Source organism: Podarcis gaigeae, assembly GCF_964106915.1.
Source record: "Podarcis gaigeae genome assembly, chromosome: 11".
Classification (NCBI taxonomy): domain Eukaryota; kingdom Metazoa; phylum Chordata; class Lepidosauria; order Squamata; family Lacertidae; genus Podarcis; species Podarcis gaigeae.
In genome coordinates this window covers 39,039,970-39,059,418 of record NC_139687.1, presented here as the reverse complement: position 1 = coordinate 39,059,418, position 19,449 = coordinate 39,039,970, and the positions used below count along the sequence as shown (strand labels likewise).

General features: G+C 40.1%; 1 protein-coding gene across 1 annotated transcript in view; it reads right to left on the bottom strand.

Annotated features, from left to right (window-relative positions):
- Nucleotides 1–19,449, bottom strand: part of ADAMTS6 (ADAM metallopeptidase with thrombospondin type 1 motif 6) — a 116,622-nt gene that overhangs the window by 53,169 nt on the left and 44,004 nt on the right. Inside the window, exons 9-11 of the mRNA XM_083703791.1 lie at nt 13,790–13,895; nt 7,527–7,673; nt 3,393–3,534 (exon numbers count right to left, since the gene is read on the bottom strand). Of these exons, the coding sequence (XP_083559917.1) occupies nt 3,393–3,534; nt 7,527–7,673; nt 13,790–13,895 (395 nt within the window). The remainder of the gene's footprint in view (nt 1–3,392; nt 3,535–7,526; nt 7,674–13,789; nt 13,896–19,449) is intronic.

Below are 19,449 nucleotides of genomic sequence, written 5' to 3'. Positions count from 1 at the left end.
CTGACTCCTATACTCGTTCATCTTGCACTGCAATATCAGTGTTTATAGAAGCATTGAAACACTGAAGCAATTATTGACAATAGTGCAGCACCTGAAGCAGTTGGAGTATACAATTAAGATAGATGCCCCACCACTCACTGGATTTAAATTGTGCACAAGACTACAGTCGTACCTCGGAAGTTGAACGGAATCTGTTCCAGAAGTCCGTTTGACTTCCAAAACGTTTGGAAACCAAAGCACGGCTTCTGATTGGTTGCAGGAAGCTACTGTAGCCAATTGGAAGCTGCGGAAGCCCTGTTGGATGTTCAGCTTCCAAAAATAGTTCACAATCACTTCCAGGTTTGCAGTATTCAGGAGCCAAAACATTCAAGAACCAAGCTGTTCAGAAACCAAGGTACACCTGTATAGTATTCTGCAACACACATTACTGTACTGATGAATACTGCATTTCCCTTTCAATTTCTAAGCACAGTAAACAGAGAATTAAGACATGGAAGGACAGGAATATCTCTGCTTGTCTGTTGTATCCCACTGTTTTCAGAACATTTTCCTTATTGCTAATTATGTGAAGTACTCTTTCAGTCTTAACATGCACCTCAATTGATGGGCTTCACATGTTTTCTTCACTTCAGAAGCAATCACTTCAGAAGCAATGGCTGGCATTTAATTAAACTTTACTCAGAGTAGACTCATTGGGACTAATGAGCATGACTAAGTTAAGCCCGTTAATTTCAACAGTTAAGTCCATTAACTCTGGGTAAATCTTAGTTGAATACTACCGTTTTACAATTTTAAAAAATTTTCAATTGTGCATCGAGGGACTCAAAAGACCCAGCTTTTGGCATTAGTATACAAGCAGAAAGAGAATAGATGCTATTCATGGATTTCAGAACATGTAAGCATATACAAATATACATTTGAAGCTAAAATCAACTTTCTACCAGTGGTCTATAACAGGTAGACTAATAGTAGTACAAAATACTAATTATCTAGTATCTAATACCAACTCAGCACTAGCAGAAAGTAGCAGAAAGTTTGAGAAAGTGTATTAGCCTATGAATTGTTAATGAATTTATTTTCTCCCAAGTACCAATTCCTATTGACTTGCTTGCTCTTGCTGCTTTACTACAGTATAAGGGTTGGATATTTTTTTAAAACACATTGCAGCAACTGAAGACACTTCCTGCAAGCTGTTTTTACTCCACTGGAGAAAATATACAAATACCACCACTAGGGAAAATGTACAAAATATAAGATCATAAAAGAGCCAGTTGAATCAGGCCAGTGGCCTATCTAGTACAGCATTCTGTTCTCACCATGGTCACCCAGATGAATATGGACCTGAGGGCAACAGCACATTCCCCATCTGTAGTTTCCAGCAGCTGGAATTCAGAAGCATACCACCTCTAGCAGTGGAGGTGGAACAAATCCATCAGGGTTAGTAACTGTCAACAGACTCTCCCAGATCATGCCTTGTCTCTGCAGGCCACACACTTCCCACCAGGCTATTCTGCTCACCAATCCCGTTCCATGTCCAACTTGAGTGTTTTTGTATGTGCCATTGAAATGTGATAATGCCTCTTGCTTGCCTGAGGCATTGTGTGTGTGTGTGTGTGTGTGTGTGTGTGTGTGTGTGTGTAAACCTCTGGCGTGTGTGGTTGGAATGTAGACTACTGTACAACTGACTCACAACCATTATTCATTCACTTTTGCTTCTCGACCGGGCCACTTGTGGCTCTAGCTCTATGAGGCATGCGGCTCTCAAAATGCTGCCCATAGGGGAATACAGCCTTCAGGCTGAAAAAGGTTCCCCACCCCTTCCACAGACTAAAGATAGAATCCGCTGCTTTGCAACAGAACCACAGAACCACACATAATGCCCTAAAACCTCTGCCAAAGTGGTCCACAAGATCACAAGGACTCACAGGTGGGCAGAATGGCTCGGAAACTCCTATGCATCATCAAAGAACCTTAGTCCACAATTCTTTGGAGCCCACCCATTAAACAAAGCTACACAATGTTGTCAACACAACAATGAATAAATGAGAAGAGGCTAAAGAAAAGTATGATTTGCTCGCTCAACAGCAACATACACACTACCAATTCTCCAGCACAAATCAAGCATAATATACCTTATGTTGATACATCATTTAGTAAAAAGAAATGTCTTCAAACCTTCTGATACAGAATGCACTCTAAAAATGTGATGACTATATACAGAGAAAAGAATGAAGGAGAGTACCAAAGCATGTGCGCTGGATATAAAGAGATTGGGAGGGGAGAGAAGAGGGGGAGGAGGGGGAGCTTAAAGAGAAACAATAAAGGCCTTTGCTGAGAAATCAAGAATGAGAGACCTAACCAGCCAGCCAACCACACACAACTTTTAAATCCATCACGGTATGTATGAGCTGCCAAGAGTCATCCCAAAAATAATATTGTACTTATCACCCTAGGGATACTAAAATGAATTCCCTTTGTAATACTGCTTTAAAAGAACTGATTAGTGCAAGTGATTAGGTATATATTATATTATAATTATATTGTATTATAGTTTTTTAAATAGCCTTGGCTAATTCTATGTCTTAATTATTTTATTTTTAAAGTACACAAAATAATATGTAACTTGGCTCAAAAGTCTATAAAATGTACTTTTTAATAACTTTTTCATTTTTAAACCCAGCTGGTGATGGGGACTATAGAATCAGTATAACTGATGCTTAAGCCTATAAAAATGCTGTTATCAGTGTTCTGAACTACAACATGTCATTTATATTATTTTAAGCTATTTTAAAGGGCACATATTAATATTACTATCATCATCATCATCATCATCATCATCATCACTGAACAACAATACTCTTATTAAACAGGAATATCTCCCTATAAATTTTTTTCTGTGAAACTCATTTTTATTAACAGGAGTAGTAATATCATTTCTATTCCTTAATATTAGGATACAATAAATTAAATTTAATACTCATAAGAAGTTTAATTCTAATATTACAGTAACATGACTAAAAACTCAGTTGAATAGTATAATGAAAGACTTGAAATTTTTAGTATCTTATGAACCTTTTCTACCAGACATTAGCAGCAGCTTACAATTAAGCAAGGAATCAGGAATGTGTGCAATGAGTTAGCCAGGGCTTTGAGATCATCCACTTTATTTTGAAGGAATTGCTCAATTTATTTTTAGCCAAACATTTGGGAACAGAATATACACAAATGTCTCAAGCAAAAGATGCAGCATAAACACCTCTTGTTCCTTATTTAAAACAGTTCTACAGTGAAAATTATTTATTGAAAACTATGTCACTAATAATTGTATCTAACTAAACATTTATGACATGAATATATACAAATGACTAAGCAGGATACGTAAGACTTCTTACCCCATATTTACACTGACGTGACGTTGCTCCATACTGGAAGCGACATTGTTCATCAGCATCATACACCTGACCTGGTGCCACTGCAGGATAAAGAAAGTCACGCTTCGGAGGCTCATTATCAAGGCAGGTACCACGGCCAGAACTGTTCAACACAAAGAACCAAAGAAATTATGAACACTATAAAGTGTTATCACCGCTAAAATATGTATCAGGATTCTGTTGTGTAAAACAAGTGTTCCAAATAAACATATCCAGTAGTGATACAGTTAAACTGCAGAATTTTTATTTATCTACCTGCACTGGTATGCTTTCGAACTGCTAGGTTGGCAGAAGCTGGGACAGAGTAACGGGAGCTCACTCCATCACACTGATTCGAACCACTGACCTTCTGATTGGGAAGCCCAAGAGGCTCAGTGGTTTAGACCACAGCACCACCCACATCTCTTACCACAAATGCAGAATAACTTATGAAAGAACAGAAAATAAGTGCAATGCTATCTTACAAATGTCAACCAAAAAAAAAAGTTCAAAGACCTCTTAAGAACATAAGAGCCTGCTGGATCTTGCCACTGGCCCATCAAGTTCAGCATCTTGTTCTCGCAGTGGCCAACCAGATGCCCGTGGGAACCCACAAGCAGGATTCAAGTAGAACAGCACTCTCCCCTTCTGTGGTTTCCAGCAACTGACTCAGAAGCATTATTGCCTCCAACTGGGGAGGCAGAACATACTCTTGGACACATAAAATGAGCTGCACAATTATTTGGACCCTAGCCTTTCATATAGAATTGTGTCCCACTAACAGACTACAGTCTGACATACTTGAAAAGTGCTTTATAATGGGTTGTATCCACTGCTGCACTGCTGGTGCCTTCTGCTGATGCAATCATCATCATCATCGCACTAGCAGAAGGCCAGTGGTGTAACAGTGGCTACAGCCCAATGGGACCTCCAATTCATCTTCTTCCCTCGCACCCCCTCCCCAAAACCTGCTCCTGAGGGGCAGAAGGGACAGGAAAGGAAGATGTTCTGTTGTGCACACAGAAATCCATCGAGTCAGTGGAAATTCAGTGTCGGATACAGCCCAATCATTTTTATTCTTTCAGCCTTAGAACATTTTTTATTTTATTTTTACAGGTGAACTCTGGTGGGAATAAATTGCACAATGCCTTCAGTGAGTTGACAGCAGTTTTCAGATTTGAACCCAAATGTCTTTGGATTTGCATTCCAAAGTTCATTCTTAACATTATGATGTACTTGGGCTTTTGTTCAGAACTTGAGGCTAGGTTGGCTTAAATCCTAGGCTTTTTCCATAAATGGCATTTAGGATGTATTTAGAGCATTCAATATTAGCTCTTCATAATATATAGTGCTAATTAGAGGGGAAATAGATAGCCTGAATGCTCACAAGATAACTAAACTTAGAATGAATTAATAGAATAATTGGAGTCACAGATCTGCTTGAATGCATTTAAAAGAAAAATAAGACTTCCTTTGAAATTATACGTTGCACTTAATAAGGTTATAAATATAAACATGCTGAGAGGGGGAGAAAGCTCCACTGAACACATTAGGACTTACTTTTGAATAGACATGCAAAGGCTGAGCTATAATTATATTTACTAGTTTCTGTATAGTCAACAGTATGCACAAAACAGAACAGATGCTTTTTAAGCTTGCATTTACACATGTATTATTAGAGGGGAGGTGTTTACATGACCAATGCTCATTCTGGCTTGTTCACATAATGCTAAACTATGGTTTATGATTAGTTCTGACAATATGGAGTTGTTTTACTGACTTCAATTTTACAGAGCATTTTAAGCCAAAAAGGTCAGCCGTCAACACCAAAAGAGTAACATATATATAAACAAAACAAAAAAAATTCCTTCCAGTAGCACCTTAAAGACCAACTAAGTCAGTTCTTGGTATGAGCTTTCGTGTGCATGCACACTTCTTCAGATATCTGTGTATCTGAAGAAGTGTGCATGCACACGAAAGCTTATACCAAGAACTGACTTAGTTGGTCTTTAAGGTGCTACTGGAAGGAATTTTTTTTGTTTTGACTATGGCAGACCAACACGGCTACCTATCCATACATATAAACAGAATCTAATAGTCTTTATACCTAACAATTACTGCCTCAGATAACTAGTCATTTCAATCAAGACCCAAACTAAAGAGGCATCATTTCAAAAAGAAACACCTTATCCAGGCACCTGTACTTGAAAATCTAGTGGCCAAAGCTCAAAACTATGGGATGCTCTGAATAGCTACCAAACCCCAAATAATCATTTTACAACATTATGACTGCAAATATGCTTACTGTAGTTTCCAAACTATATATCATATGCAAAATAAATCAGTCATAAATGGAAACTACTCAACAAAATTAGCCATTCAAATAATCTAACATTAGTGCCAGTGTTTTCCTAGGTTATAATTTTAGTGGGAGTTATGGAAGTAGTAAATACAGACCAGGGGTGGCCAACCTATGTCTCTCCAGATGTTGTCAGAATCCAACACCCATCAGCATGACCTATGGCCAGGGAAGATGGGCCTTTCAGTCTTCAAACATCTGGTGGGCCACAGGTTAAGCCAATCCTGATCTAGAGTAACTTTTTTTTTTGCAAAAATAGCCAAAAAATACTTGCAAATTAATCAAACACATCTGCATCCTAGATCAACACAGAGGAACACATACATGAAAACAGTGATTAGATAACTGAAGGCTGGCTCATTTATGAGATGTCCCTACCATATTCACTTGGGAAACATTTAGGTCCACTACTAGATTTGCAGCTAAGCCAGCTAGTGGTTTGGAACCATCATTTGTGATTGCCAGTGCCTCCAAGTTGAGGTGTACACATGGTGCTCCAATTTCTGCAACAGAGGTGGCTTGAAAAAGATGGGCTCAAGCCCCACCTCTAATATGAACTCATTATGTCATCTTAGAGAAATTGCTGCCTCTCTGCCAGGGATCAACTTCATAGGGTTACCACAAGTATTAGCACAATAAAAATTGTTAAAATATTTCACAGATTAAAAGTACTATACAAATTGTTTTTTAAATATTTTTTATTGCTTTTTAACATACATACATATCACAAACATACTTACACAGCCAAGAAAAAAGGAAAAAAGAAAAGAAAAAAAAACGAAACATGTAATACATAAAAACATAGACAACTCAACTTACATTGACAAACACTCATCGACTTCCCTTTATCTCGATTTCGGAATAAAGTTATCATATTTTTTATCCGGTAGTACTATACAAATTGTAATTAAAAATAAAATTAGGAGCTATGAGGAGTTACATTTAATCTGACTATTCATAGAATATATTACATCTGTCAATATTATTTGGTATAGTGATAGATGTAACAAGCCTTTAAAGATCTTATCGACTATGAGACTAATTACTCAATTCCAGTATTTATTTGTAAATTAATATAAAATTTGAGTAGACACCAATCTCCTACATCATTATTACACCACGTTTGCAAACAGTCATTAGGATTGTATCAATAGTGTTGTATTCTAATTATTTAGATAGTAAGCCTAACAAGGGGCCAGGGAAATGCAGAGTAGCAAATTCTCCTCTACGCTGGGAGCTCTGGGGTAGATTGGGTACTTTTATATTTTTGCCATGTCAGGTTGGAATAGCTAAGGGGCCCAAGGAACAAATCCCTTGGGGAATCCCTGGTGCTTTGAACCTAGCAGCCAATGCCTCACCCTGAAACACCTTTTTGTGGAGTAAGTTCCACTGGATTCAATAAGACTTACTTGGAAGAAAACATGGTTGGGATTGTGCTGTTAGATTGCAGCACTGTTGGCTTTGACTGAGTCAATAACTTGGGTGAAGCTGGACCACTGTATCAAGGCACTCCTTCTTTCTCCTTTGTTCCCATTTCTTCTCCCTAATCAGCACTGTCAAATATGACAATGATAACCATCTCTTTGTTGGAAGAGATATACAGCAGTAAATGGTAAACTCACTGCTATTAGCCAACATTTATGGATTAGGTCTCATGGGTAAATATTTTCTTTATCGTTGTACATTCACCTCAGCAGGGTATGGTGGAGTGTGAAGTTTTTCAAGAATCTTATTATCTCTCTTCAGAGACTACTTACTCTAAAAAACTGGTGATATAATCCCTGCTGCAGGCTGACCATGAGAAGGGGTTGGTGTTTGCTGTAATGTGAGCTGCCATAAGTTTTGCGGCTTCATGACCTTTGGTCCCACAAGAATTTCCAATTCCATCATGGTTCATACCAAAACTGTCCAAAAGAATAGGAAGAGGAAGGGGGAAGAGTCCATTATTTTTATATGGAACAGAACTTTAACATAATATTTTCACATACTTAATATACTTATATATACTTAATATACTCAGTGAACAGGAATTAAACAATGGGCTATATATGTTGTCTAAAAATGGCTGGCATAGATGTTTAGGTTAGAGGCCTTACACAAACATAACACAGTATTGCTATTGCTATATTTCTTTCATAATAGGACTTCTAATTACTTTACTTTGGTTCATTCTAAGTATTTTGCTACATTTAGTAGCCTCAAAATGTGGGTACACCCAATAAGATTCAAGCAATATAAAATCGTCACTAGTAGTCCCCATGATTAATAAAAGGAAAACAATAAGAAGCTTCCATGTTATTAACTCAGATAGTAATTCAGAATGACATATTAGATATATAAACTCTCAGTGTGAACTTTACAAACCACTACAGTGGTTTCAGTTCCATTCAGCAGGGCCACAACAGTTTAAGCAATAGAGGAATTTCTACTTCTAATCCTTTATATCTCATTCTATTAAACCTCTTAAACATGGCATTTGATCATTGTGAATAATAATAATTTTAATATTTATATGCCACCATAAGGATTAGGATTTGATATTGAAAGTCAATGAATTGTGTTACTGCTGTGGTGGCAGCAACAGAAAAATACTGCACAGTATTGGCTGCATTGCAGGGGGGATGTTAGGGCTTTATTTGTGGCACTATGCTAAGGACTCCCTGAAATCTGATGCTGGCTGTCCGTGGTAAAGTGGCTGTTAAGTCAGCAAGAAAATAGCCAAATATTTCTATCTCAAGACTTCTGCAGCAGACAACTTGATGGCTTTAACATCACGCCTACTTTTTCTCCCTTTCCCCAGCTCTTGTTTTAGTTAACATCTAGACCACATCTAGTTTTGAAGAACTCTAAATCTTGCTCACTATTTGAGACATTTTGGTTGGTCCCAATAAGGGTATTGGTGAATTATAGGTTTAAGGTTTTTCTTCTATGGACCACCTTAGCTTCCTGTGCTCTTCGTGTGTCTTTCATATTCTTTACTGGCCCTGCTAGCATCTGCCCTGTCACTGAGTTCAGCACAACAACTGGGTTTTAACACTTAGAATACATTTTCCCTCAGAAAAAATATTAAAGAATATATATCTTTAATGAAGATAAACTTGAGCTTCAAGTTTTATTTGAGATTCTTCCTTCTCATGGTTTTGTTTTTTTTAGGGGAGGGAATCAGTACCACAAAACCGCAGAATCGCAAGGATAAAATGCTCATTAGATGACTTGCTCATTTAAGTGGCTGGCAAAGTTAAAGTATAAATGTCAGGCAGGAAAACTGGAAGGGCAGACTGAGAGGAACCATATGTGGAAGGATTTGGTAAAAGTGTATATGACAGAACCATCTACTTTAGGGAAACATTAAATATGTTAAAGTCTTGATAACTGTATTGGTTCAAATGAAAAGAATCACAGAACAGCTGAGGTAATACCTTTTTTGGCAGGGATGCAACTGATGATCAAACTACAATGTGAATGTTAAATGGTCCTAATGAAAGTATTCCCTCATTTATTCTGCAGTAAGAGATTTCACTCATGTTCAGAAAGTGACCAACTGATCCAAAAAATCTATTTCCTCCTGTGTAAAAGGTAAAGGTACCCCTGCCCGTACGGGCCATTCGTGTCCGACTCTAGGGTTGTGCGCCCATCTCACTTAAGAGGCCGGGGGCCAGTGTTGTCCGCAGACACTTCCGGGTCACGTGGCCAGCGTGACAAGCTGCATCTGGCGAGCCAGCGCAGCACACGGAAACACCGTTTACCTTCCTGCTAGTAAGCGGTCCCTATTTATCTACTTGCACCTGGGGGTGCTTCCGAACTGCTAGGTTGGCAGGCGCTGGGACCGAGCAACGGGAGCCCACCCCGCCGTGGGGATTCGAACCGCCGACCTGACGATCGGCAAGTCCTAGGTGCTGAGGTTTTACCCACAGCGCCGGGAGCTACTAAATTCCTCTAATTTATCAGATATTCCCCATCCAAGATACTTTTTTAAAAAAATCAGTCCAGCATGAACCAACCCCGTCATTAATAAAATCATCAGTACTGAACTATATTAAAGGTGAAGGCTTTAAAAATGTATATATTTACTTAAGCAGTACACACCTACTGTTCATAAACACTATCAGAATTCTTAACTTATTCAATAAAGAAGTAGAGAAAGTTGAGAAGCAACAAAAAGGGGAAAACACAACCATCCAACAGAATGTGCAGATGCCAACCTTCTGTTTGTCTGCAGCAGAAAAAGTAATGTTACTCATTATGAAAGAAATAGTTGGCAACACAAACTACTATATGAAATACATGCTAATAAAACAACAACAGATATGAAGTGAAAATGGTGCTCAGCATGCTTGAGGGAATTACAAGGTTTACAAACTTAGAAAAACTTAAGGAGGTAGGTAAATAAATAAGCCAGCCAGCCCCCAGACAACCCATTGTCACTGGAAACATAATTTCCATCTCACTCACTAGGAAACTTCACCATTGTTGGGTGGGCTATACCTTACACTGGGCCAGTGGGACAGATTGGGGCTGCTGCCCCAAAGCATATCTTTCCAAGCTGGTGGAGGTGGTATTGAGTGCAGTGTTTGAGAAACAGAGGACACTGGTTCTGAGGAACTTCAATAAGCATGCTGAGGCTAACTTGACTGGGCCAGCTTGGGCATTTATGACCTCCATGATAATAACTGGGCTAACTCAAGTTGTAACTGGCCCAAAACATAGAGCAGGACAATTTTATTTATGCTGTCTAATTTTAAATTGCTGTTATGGCCTAATCTGTATTGAAATTGTCCTTTGTTTTTCCCGGTGTTATGCTTCGCTGACTAGCTGTACGAGTTAATCTGGTCTGTGACCGTTTAATAAAATTTGATTTGATAGAGCAGGATATATTCTTGATTTGGTCTTCATTTCAGAGTGAAAGGGCTGGTCTGCATATTGGGTGGAGGGTGTTGAAGAAACCCTATTGTTGTGGTCAGATCATATGCTAAGTTTGGTCTTACAGTGCCAGTTTCTCCCTACAAGGTTGGAGGATACTTCAGAATGGTCCATCCTCAGAGACTTAAAGAAGCTTGAAGGATTCCTCAATGCTTTGGGAAAATTTCCAGGAGCCAGAGCTGGCAATCTGTCAAAGGCCTTTGTTGTGCTATGGAATGGCAAGATGCATAGGACTGTTGACAAGATTGCTCCTGAGTTTTCCAGGGAGCTCTGAGCAATCAAATGAGCTGGACAAGGGCTAGAGGAACAGGCATTCTAGAGTGCATGAGCACTGATGGAAAATGCCTGTTTTCGGGGGCTAAAATGGAAGTGGTGTTAGACTCAATGTGAAACTGACACGATATTTCCTAAAGTGCATAGTTATGACTACTATGTGCCAGTGAAGATGGTGCATCTTGGAGTAGCTGGTTAACAGAGCTGTTCCATGTTGTGAGAGCTGACATCTGTTCCAGGGAATTGAGTTTTGGAACTATAGAGGCCTGCTATGATAAGTTTGCCAGGCACTTTGAGGATAAAATTACTTGCCTCAGTGCTGAGGTGAATGCTGCCATTATTCCAAAGAAAGGTGAAGTACGTGACAAAGGATCTTCCCTGATCTTGTAGAAATCAGTTGCAGTTGAGGTCTGAGGATGTACACAAGGTGCCTGTGGTGGTTCAGCCCACAATATGCTCTCTCTACTCCTGCTCACAATAGCTTATTCAAGTTATCGGGGTCTGGGGTCGTTCCAGGAAGCAGTTGACCCATTTTGCATGAGGGAATGGTACCTAATGCCTTGGAAGAGGCAGTAGTGTATCCACTCCTTAAAAAAACCACACACTTCCTTGGACCATGAGGTACTCAACAACTATTACCTGATCACATATTACTCTTATTTTGAGGTAAGGTGCTCGGGAGAGTGACGGCACGCTGCAAGCACTGTTGGAGGAAACTACTGCTCTTGACCCTTTCCAGTCTAGGTTCAAGTCTGAGTTTTGAACAGAATTAGCTTTGGTCACCCTGATGGGCACCTTCCTTTGGGCACGGGACAGATGGAGTGCAACTCTATTCCTCTTTCTTGATTTCTCAGTGACTTTCAATACTGTTGGCTTTCCTGGTATTTTCCTGGACTCTTTGCGTGAGTTGCAAATTGGTTGCACTGTGTTACTGTGATTCCATTCCTACTTATATGGCTGGGTTCAAATATAGTGTTGGGATGTTATGTGTCTGCCCCCTAGCAGTTCTGCTGTGGGGTGCTGGAGGACACAATTTTCTCCTCAATGTTGTATATGAAATCATGGGAAGCATTCATTAGATTTGGGGAATGGGGTCGTCAACATACTGACATTCAGTTCAATTTCTCTGTTACATGTGCATCAGAAGAGACTGTATCTGTTCTGAACTGCCGCCTGGATGCAGTGGTGGGTTGAATCACAAAATGACGCTGAATGCTGATAAGACTCTGTGGGCGAGTAGTTTACAGTCTGGAAATTGGTGAATTTACCAATTCTGGACAAGGTTCCACTCCCTCTAAAGGAATAAGTACACAGTTTGGACCATTCTTTGTTACTGGAACCTAGGTAACTTCCTCGGCAAACAGCACCTATTAACAAAGTAGGTTGGTATATCAACTACAACCCTGCCCGGACAATGACGTCTTAGACACTATGATTCATGCATTAGCAACCTCACAACTAGGCTACTGAAATGTGTTCTATGTGGGACTTCCCTTCACGCATGTTTGGAAGTTGTAGCTGGTGCAGTATGCTGCAGTCAGCTTGCTGAATGGAGCATCTGGACATGTACATATTACATCTGCGCTGAGGGAACTGAATAGGCTGCTGATTAGCTACCAGGCTATGTTCAAGGTCTTGTTACTAACACACAAAGGCACAAACTCCTCAAGACCAGGTTACTGCCACAATTATGTGCCTCTGCATATAACTGTTTCAGAGCACTTAGACCATCATATATTTTTTTTTTAAAAAAGAGATGAGCATTATAGCATTACGGTGCTGTAGCATAGATACTGCTGTACCTCTTTCATTTTAAAAAGTACAGTTGGAAAAGCCAATCAAAAGTTGGAGAAGCCAATTAAAAGATTTATTTCAAAAAACAAAATAATTAAACAGCCCACCAACAAGGTTACATAATGCATGAGTGCTGAGCTTCAAATGGCCCCACCCAGAGCACCTATGACACACCCACTGATGTGGATGGAACACAGCATAAGGTTACCAGACGTCCTCGTTTCCCGGGGGCAGTCCCCAGATTTACAAATCAGTCCCCTGACAAAATCCATCTATTTAGTAGGAAGTTGAAAAGTGTGCCCGGATTCATTGAAAAAAATCTGGTAACCTTAACATAGCAGAAGCAGTATACTACCAATAGTGTGGAAAGTTGATTCCAATTCTGCTTTTGGCTTATAGCAGAAGAGCAATGATTCGGCAGCACTAAGAGCTACTCATGTGGGAGCAGCCCAAATGAGCCAGATACTAGCTAATACTAGGTAGGTAGATAAAATGACCGTTGTTTACTAGGACTTACTCCAAGAATAAGCTTCCAACAAATAAAATATGGAGGTTGAATTCATACATATAATAATAAATGAGAAGGCAAGAGCCTCAGATTTGCATGCTTCCTCCTCTGAGTACATGGGGAGGATATTTAAAACTTCCATTGACTTCAGTGTGCCTACTCTTGAGTATGAACCAGCCAGATATAGCCTACATAGTGTAATCCCACCCATATCTACTCAAAAGTCCTTTGAACCATACCAGACATCATTCTGGTTGCCACATTCTGCACCAGTTGCACCTTCCACACCATATTCCAGAGCAGTCCTCATAGACAGCATTGCAATAGCCAACTGGCATATCTCAAGTATTTATGCGCTGAAGCAATAAATCTTTTAAGGTCATATTGTTAGTGAAAGACAAAAAGTAAAATAAAGTGAATCATTAGGATAATTTTATGTACGTAGCAAGCAGAACAGATGAGAGAATAAAGTCACAGATAAAGGTCATTAAATTAAGATTTATAAAGATTTAAAAATGTACTCACTTGTGACCAATTTCATGTGCAATGGTAAAAGCAGAACCTAAGCCAATATCTTCATTAATGCTACAGCTCCTTTCAGGCTCACACATTCCAGCAACAGAGGCCAAGCCTGAACAAACAAAAGGAGACACAAAGGGTCATGCCAAGGTGTTTCAATCTTAAAAGCCCTAGTTATAAATGCCTGGATTCTTTTTAATAATCTCCATGCATTGAAGCAGCAGTTGGCAAAAGGTTAACTTTCTAGTCATTGCAAAATCACTGGGGGGAATTTCACTTTGCCGGCTAGACATTAATATTTTTTGAACTGCAGTCACTGCTGGAAAATGTCTAGACTAGGGGTTAGATTTATAAATTTTACTTCTGGTAACTTGGGACCACCTAGTAATATGAGCCAGGAGAGGGAATTCAAGCAAGCCTTTCTATTTTAACATTCTTGAGGTTGCAGAAAGCAAAATGTGTCCACATTATTTTTCTAAAGAGATCTGTTTAAGTTTAGTGGGTTCATAAAACATACGAGAAACATTTTTAGCTACAAAGCCCCCGAGTGGTATATTTTTAGGAATTTTTATGAAAACAAAAAACTCAATGCACCAACTGCAGAGAAAGAAATGTTAGCTGTATTTACTAAACTATAAAAACTTCTGCTTATCAGTTTTCGGAAATTAAGTTCTCACCACATACATCTGCTTCTAAAACGTTTTAAAATGGAACACAGTATGTACAAATACTATAAATGTTCTTCAATACTACTCGGGATGTGCACTAGTGCAGGATTAATTTGTTAACACTACGGAGGAATTGACCTGCTGCAGCCTTAAAGGTATTCCTCCCTGATGACTATTATCTGGAAAAAAACATTAACATACTCTCCGAGGGGATTACCGTATTTTTCGCCCCATAGGATGCACTTTTCCCCCTCCAAAAATGAAGGGGAAATGTGTGTGCATCCTATGGGGCGAATGCAGGCTTTCGCTGAAGCCTGGACTGCTGCGCAGAGCTGCCTGCAGCCCCGGGCTTCGTCCAGCTCCATGCAGCCCTCCAGAGCCCGGCGTGAAGTCGCGACGGGCTCCCAACGGCTGTGCGGAGCTGCCTGCAGCCCCGGGCTTCGCCCAGCTCCGCGCTGGGCTCCCGACAGCTGCACGGAGCTGCCTGCATTCCGAAGCCTGGGACGCGCTGAAGAGCGCGCCTGGGCTTCGTGCACCTCTCCGCAAGCCTGGGGAGACCGGTGCGACTTCGCGCCGGGCTCCCTAGGCTTGCGGATAGCAGGCTGTTCTGGGGGCTGGGGAAGCTCGGGCTTCCCCCGCGCCCGCGGGGGAAATATTTTTTTAAAAATTTATTTCCCCCCCAAAAAAACCTAGGTGCGTCCTATGGGGCGGTGCCCCAATGGGGTGAAAAATACCGTATGTGCCCTGAAAAAATACTGCTACAAAACAAGAACCAAAAAGGGATACTTTTGGCACTGAAGTGAATGTATTCTATGAGCGAAGTAACCTAAATTAAGATTAACATTAACTTGATAGGGATGTGTTACACGGAACCAGATTAACACCAGCACTCCAGGGTTTACACCAGCTTTGAACTCTTTTCTGTTCAATCATTTCAATCCATAAAGCCCTGCATGGTGTAGAAATGAGTCTTACCCCATAGAAACTCTGTTCCCCACTAGCCTTCTGTGATCCCTTAATTCAACTGAGAACTCTACTGATTAGAATGGCTATGTACCTCCTCATCTCTGGAATGTTCTCTCCAGGGAGGCCTGACTGGCGCCAACTTTGTCATCATTTCAACTCCAGGCATATATGCTTTTGTTTTCCCGGGCATTTGGACAGCACCAATGATTGTATGTTTTTACTCTGAATGTGTTTTTAATGTGTTTGTGCATTTTTATTACTGTATTTTATTATTATTGTAAATTGCTTTGGGCCTTTTTGTTGAGGGAAGCAATTCATAAATTCAATATGCCTAACGTATGTCTGAGGTCCATAGAGCAGCAGCATATACAGCAGTATTATCTGTGGCTGTTCCACTTACAGATTCCACACACAGAGAGTTTTCAAATTCACCGAGATCTAAGTTTGGAGTATTTAAGGAACATTATATGTTCATATCATTTAAATTGGCACTCAGTAGTTTAAGTCAAGGGGGATATGGGTAAGAAATGAGGAAGACAGTCTTGATATTTTATCTTTGAATAAGTTTTTAATCTACATAACTGCTACTGACACTGATCTCTTACAACAGACTGGAACAGAATGAAAACAAACAAAACAAGCTCCGGTAAAGAAGGTGGAAATTACTTGACCAATTGTAATTTCTGCTAGGTGAAGGTTACAATCACATTCTTTCCAGTCTATTAAAAGACAAAGTTAGAATACACCTAAATTGTACTTTCATTGTAACCAAATAGAATTGTTTGACTTTTTAACTCTGAATTCCAGAGTAGTATCTTTGACATTTTTAGAATGATTGAAAGTAATGCACTCAGTTATTATCAATGGATGAACATTGGAAAATATTCCTAAGGAATATGGCTGATACTTATTTTACAAATTAAAAACTGTCAACAAATTAATTAATAATTGCGAAACAAAACAAAACCCACATATGACCCACCCCAAACTACTATTATTTATGTGGCACATGGTTAGTTAATTATTACTAGAGGAACATGTCCTTCAGTCTGTTGCTTTGTGTCCATTTTCCACCCTTCTGAAATCTTACAGCTATTAACTTACTTCTCTCCTTTATCTTTTCTGAGGTCTCCTTCAGTGTTTTTTCCTCAGCTATCCCTCTCCCTCCAACTTCCATCAACACTTTTTTCCCAATATTTTATGCTCATCCTCCCCCTTAGCATTACATGTCCTTGTGCATTCTATCCAAATATGTCCTTTTCCAAGAACTTCCCTGGATCAAGCTGCCTCAAGCAAGCCAGGATCAAACTGTCCCCCAAATCTGGATCTAACAGGGAAATCTAGTTAGTTTAAAAGTAGAAGCAAAAGCTTCGAATTACCTTATCCTGTCTTGTGCAAAAAACTATAATGAAGGAACGGAGGGAAGGAGTTCCACAACTTAGGGACTGTTTCAGAGAATGTCCTCTCCCAGGCCAACATCACCACTTTGTGAGCCTCTGAGGGTAAAGGAAGTACCAATAGAGTCCCTTCTGCTGATTCTAGCACCTGAGAGAGTCGGTAGGGAAGGAGGTGATCTTTCAGATATTTGGAGCCTGAGTCATTTACGGTTTTGAACACTAAGATGAGCACTTTCAAGTGGGTCTGGAAATGAACTGGCAACCAGTGCATCTGTTTTAAAACAAGGGTTATATGGGCTCTAAAAAGAGCCCCAGCGAATTGAAGTTTCCAAGTCATCTACAAGGTCAACCCCATGTAAAGCACATTGCAGTAATCAAATTTGGAAGTTGAAAGCGTATGGAGTACTGTGGTCAGGTAATCTCTGTCCTATGGATGCAGTAGCAGCCAGAGCTGAAAAGGGCACTCCTAGCCACCAGAGCCAGGCAAAATCTATGCTTGCCATGGTTGTGATTCCGTTCTAGAAGGAAGCAGTCTGTTCTCTGGCATCAGGCTGAACAGCATCAAGTCATGGGCAAACCCCCACCTTTCCAACATCAAGTTATTGAGATGAACAATGTAACACCCATTTAACATTGCATCTGACCGACCAGTGTGGCACAGAAGATGACCTGCACTCCTACTGAGAATGAAGCTTGCAAAAGGTCCTAATGCTTACTCCTCCGTCTCCCTGGTAAAGGTAAAGGGACCCCTGACCATTAGGTCCAGTCGTGACCAACTCTGGGCACTCATCTCGCTTTATTAGCCAAGGGAGCCAGCGTACAGCTTCCAGGTCATGTGGCCAGCATAACTAAGCCGCTTCTGGCGAACCAGAGCAGCGCACGGAAACGCCGTTTACCTCCCCGCCAGAGTGGTATCTATTTATCTACTTGCACTTTGACGTGCTTTTGAATTGCTAGGTTGGCAGGAGCAGGGACCGAGCAACGGGAGCTCATCCCACCATGGGGATTCGAACGGCCGACCTTCTGATCGGCAAGTCCTAGGCTCTGTGATTTAAGCCACAGCGCCACCCGCGTCCCATGTTTCCCTGGTACCTGCATCATAATCATGGGAGTCCTCACCATGTGGTTCCCCTTGCCTGTATCATGGCTCCTACATACTCCAATTGACCTGGGCTAAAAAAGTTGGGTATGTAAAACTGACAGTTACTCAGAACCTGTTGGTGCTTGAAAGGTTAAGGATGCAGTGGCAACATGGAGCTTCTGTAGCTCACTATACATAGACAGACCCTTAGGGGATTCAATTTACCTATGCACCAGGAGGGATTTATTCTTAAAACACACTTAAGAATGTCTTACGGCAGGCTACAGGACCAAGCTATTAATTTGAAATTCTGGACAAAGCTTTTAGGTCTGAGAAGACAACAGAGTTCAAAATCAGAGCACAGCACCTGGTTTAAGTATCTGCACCAGGTGCTAGACAGATGTGAAGCAGAAAAAAATATTTCCTGAAGCTACAAAACAGCTGTAGACACACTCCATGAAGGCAACTGAATACACATAGCTCCTTTCATGCCTCCCTGTGCAAGGACATGGGGATTAAAAAGGAACCAAAATATCTACCCAGCAGCAGATTCTCTTATCTCTTCCTTAGATACCCATTTTCACTTTGTGCTGAAACAAGAATGCCTGATCAACAGAAATGTAATTTCAGGGAGTGACTAGGGGTGCAAGACTAAGCACCAGATGCAATAACCATGTGGCATTGTGATCCACCCATTCCATATGTCAGTCTGTTGCCAGTGATACAAAATGTACACTCATGGAAATCTACTGAAATGCCAGTGGATGCCAGCAAAGTTGCAGCTATGGGATTGCTCAATCTGCCATGTTGTGGATTTTAAAACTAGAAACGACAGAAATTGAAAACGCTAAATGTTTTCTGTAGAGGATAAATGCTTACTGTAAAAACATTGATATTTAGACAAGGGCTTTGATACCTCAAGCACACAATTGCTATATAAGTACCTCTGGATTAAGTGGACAAAGCAAGTTAACAGAGTCTTCATGTTTCCTAGAGGAGGGATCGCAAAATTCTTGCACGATCATTAAAAAATAGTTGCCTGCTCAAAATCCTACAGTTATCATTAAATACTGAGCAAAATTTTAAAGAAATGGCAGACTTTTTCCTTTTCCAATATACTTCATGGATTAAGAGCACTGTAACAGTTTTAAAAACACAGAAAACAGCATCAAATTCACAACACAACCACCATAATGGCAAAGAATTCAGAGACGGATATGTGGTAAATTCAGGCTTTTGCACCAGACAGGATAATCAGTTAACTGCATGCTTTCTTAAGCACATTTTTACCATTAACATTTCTGGTTTTTCTGTGTGTTTCTTTTCTTCTCTTTGTATTTGTGAAATCTATCAGAGCAATCTTTATGAGGAAGAAAGCAATGTGAGCTTCCCTTACCCCCCCCTTTTAATTGTTGCTTTGATTACCTTCTAGGTTTTTTTAAGTGGCACAGCTGTCCAAAATAACTATTCTTTTTTTTTAACATTACTGCTTCCTGCAAGCAAAATATATTTTCAGAATCATTTTCTACATAAACATGAAATGTGAGGAAATCA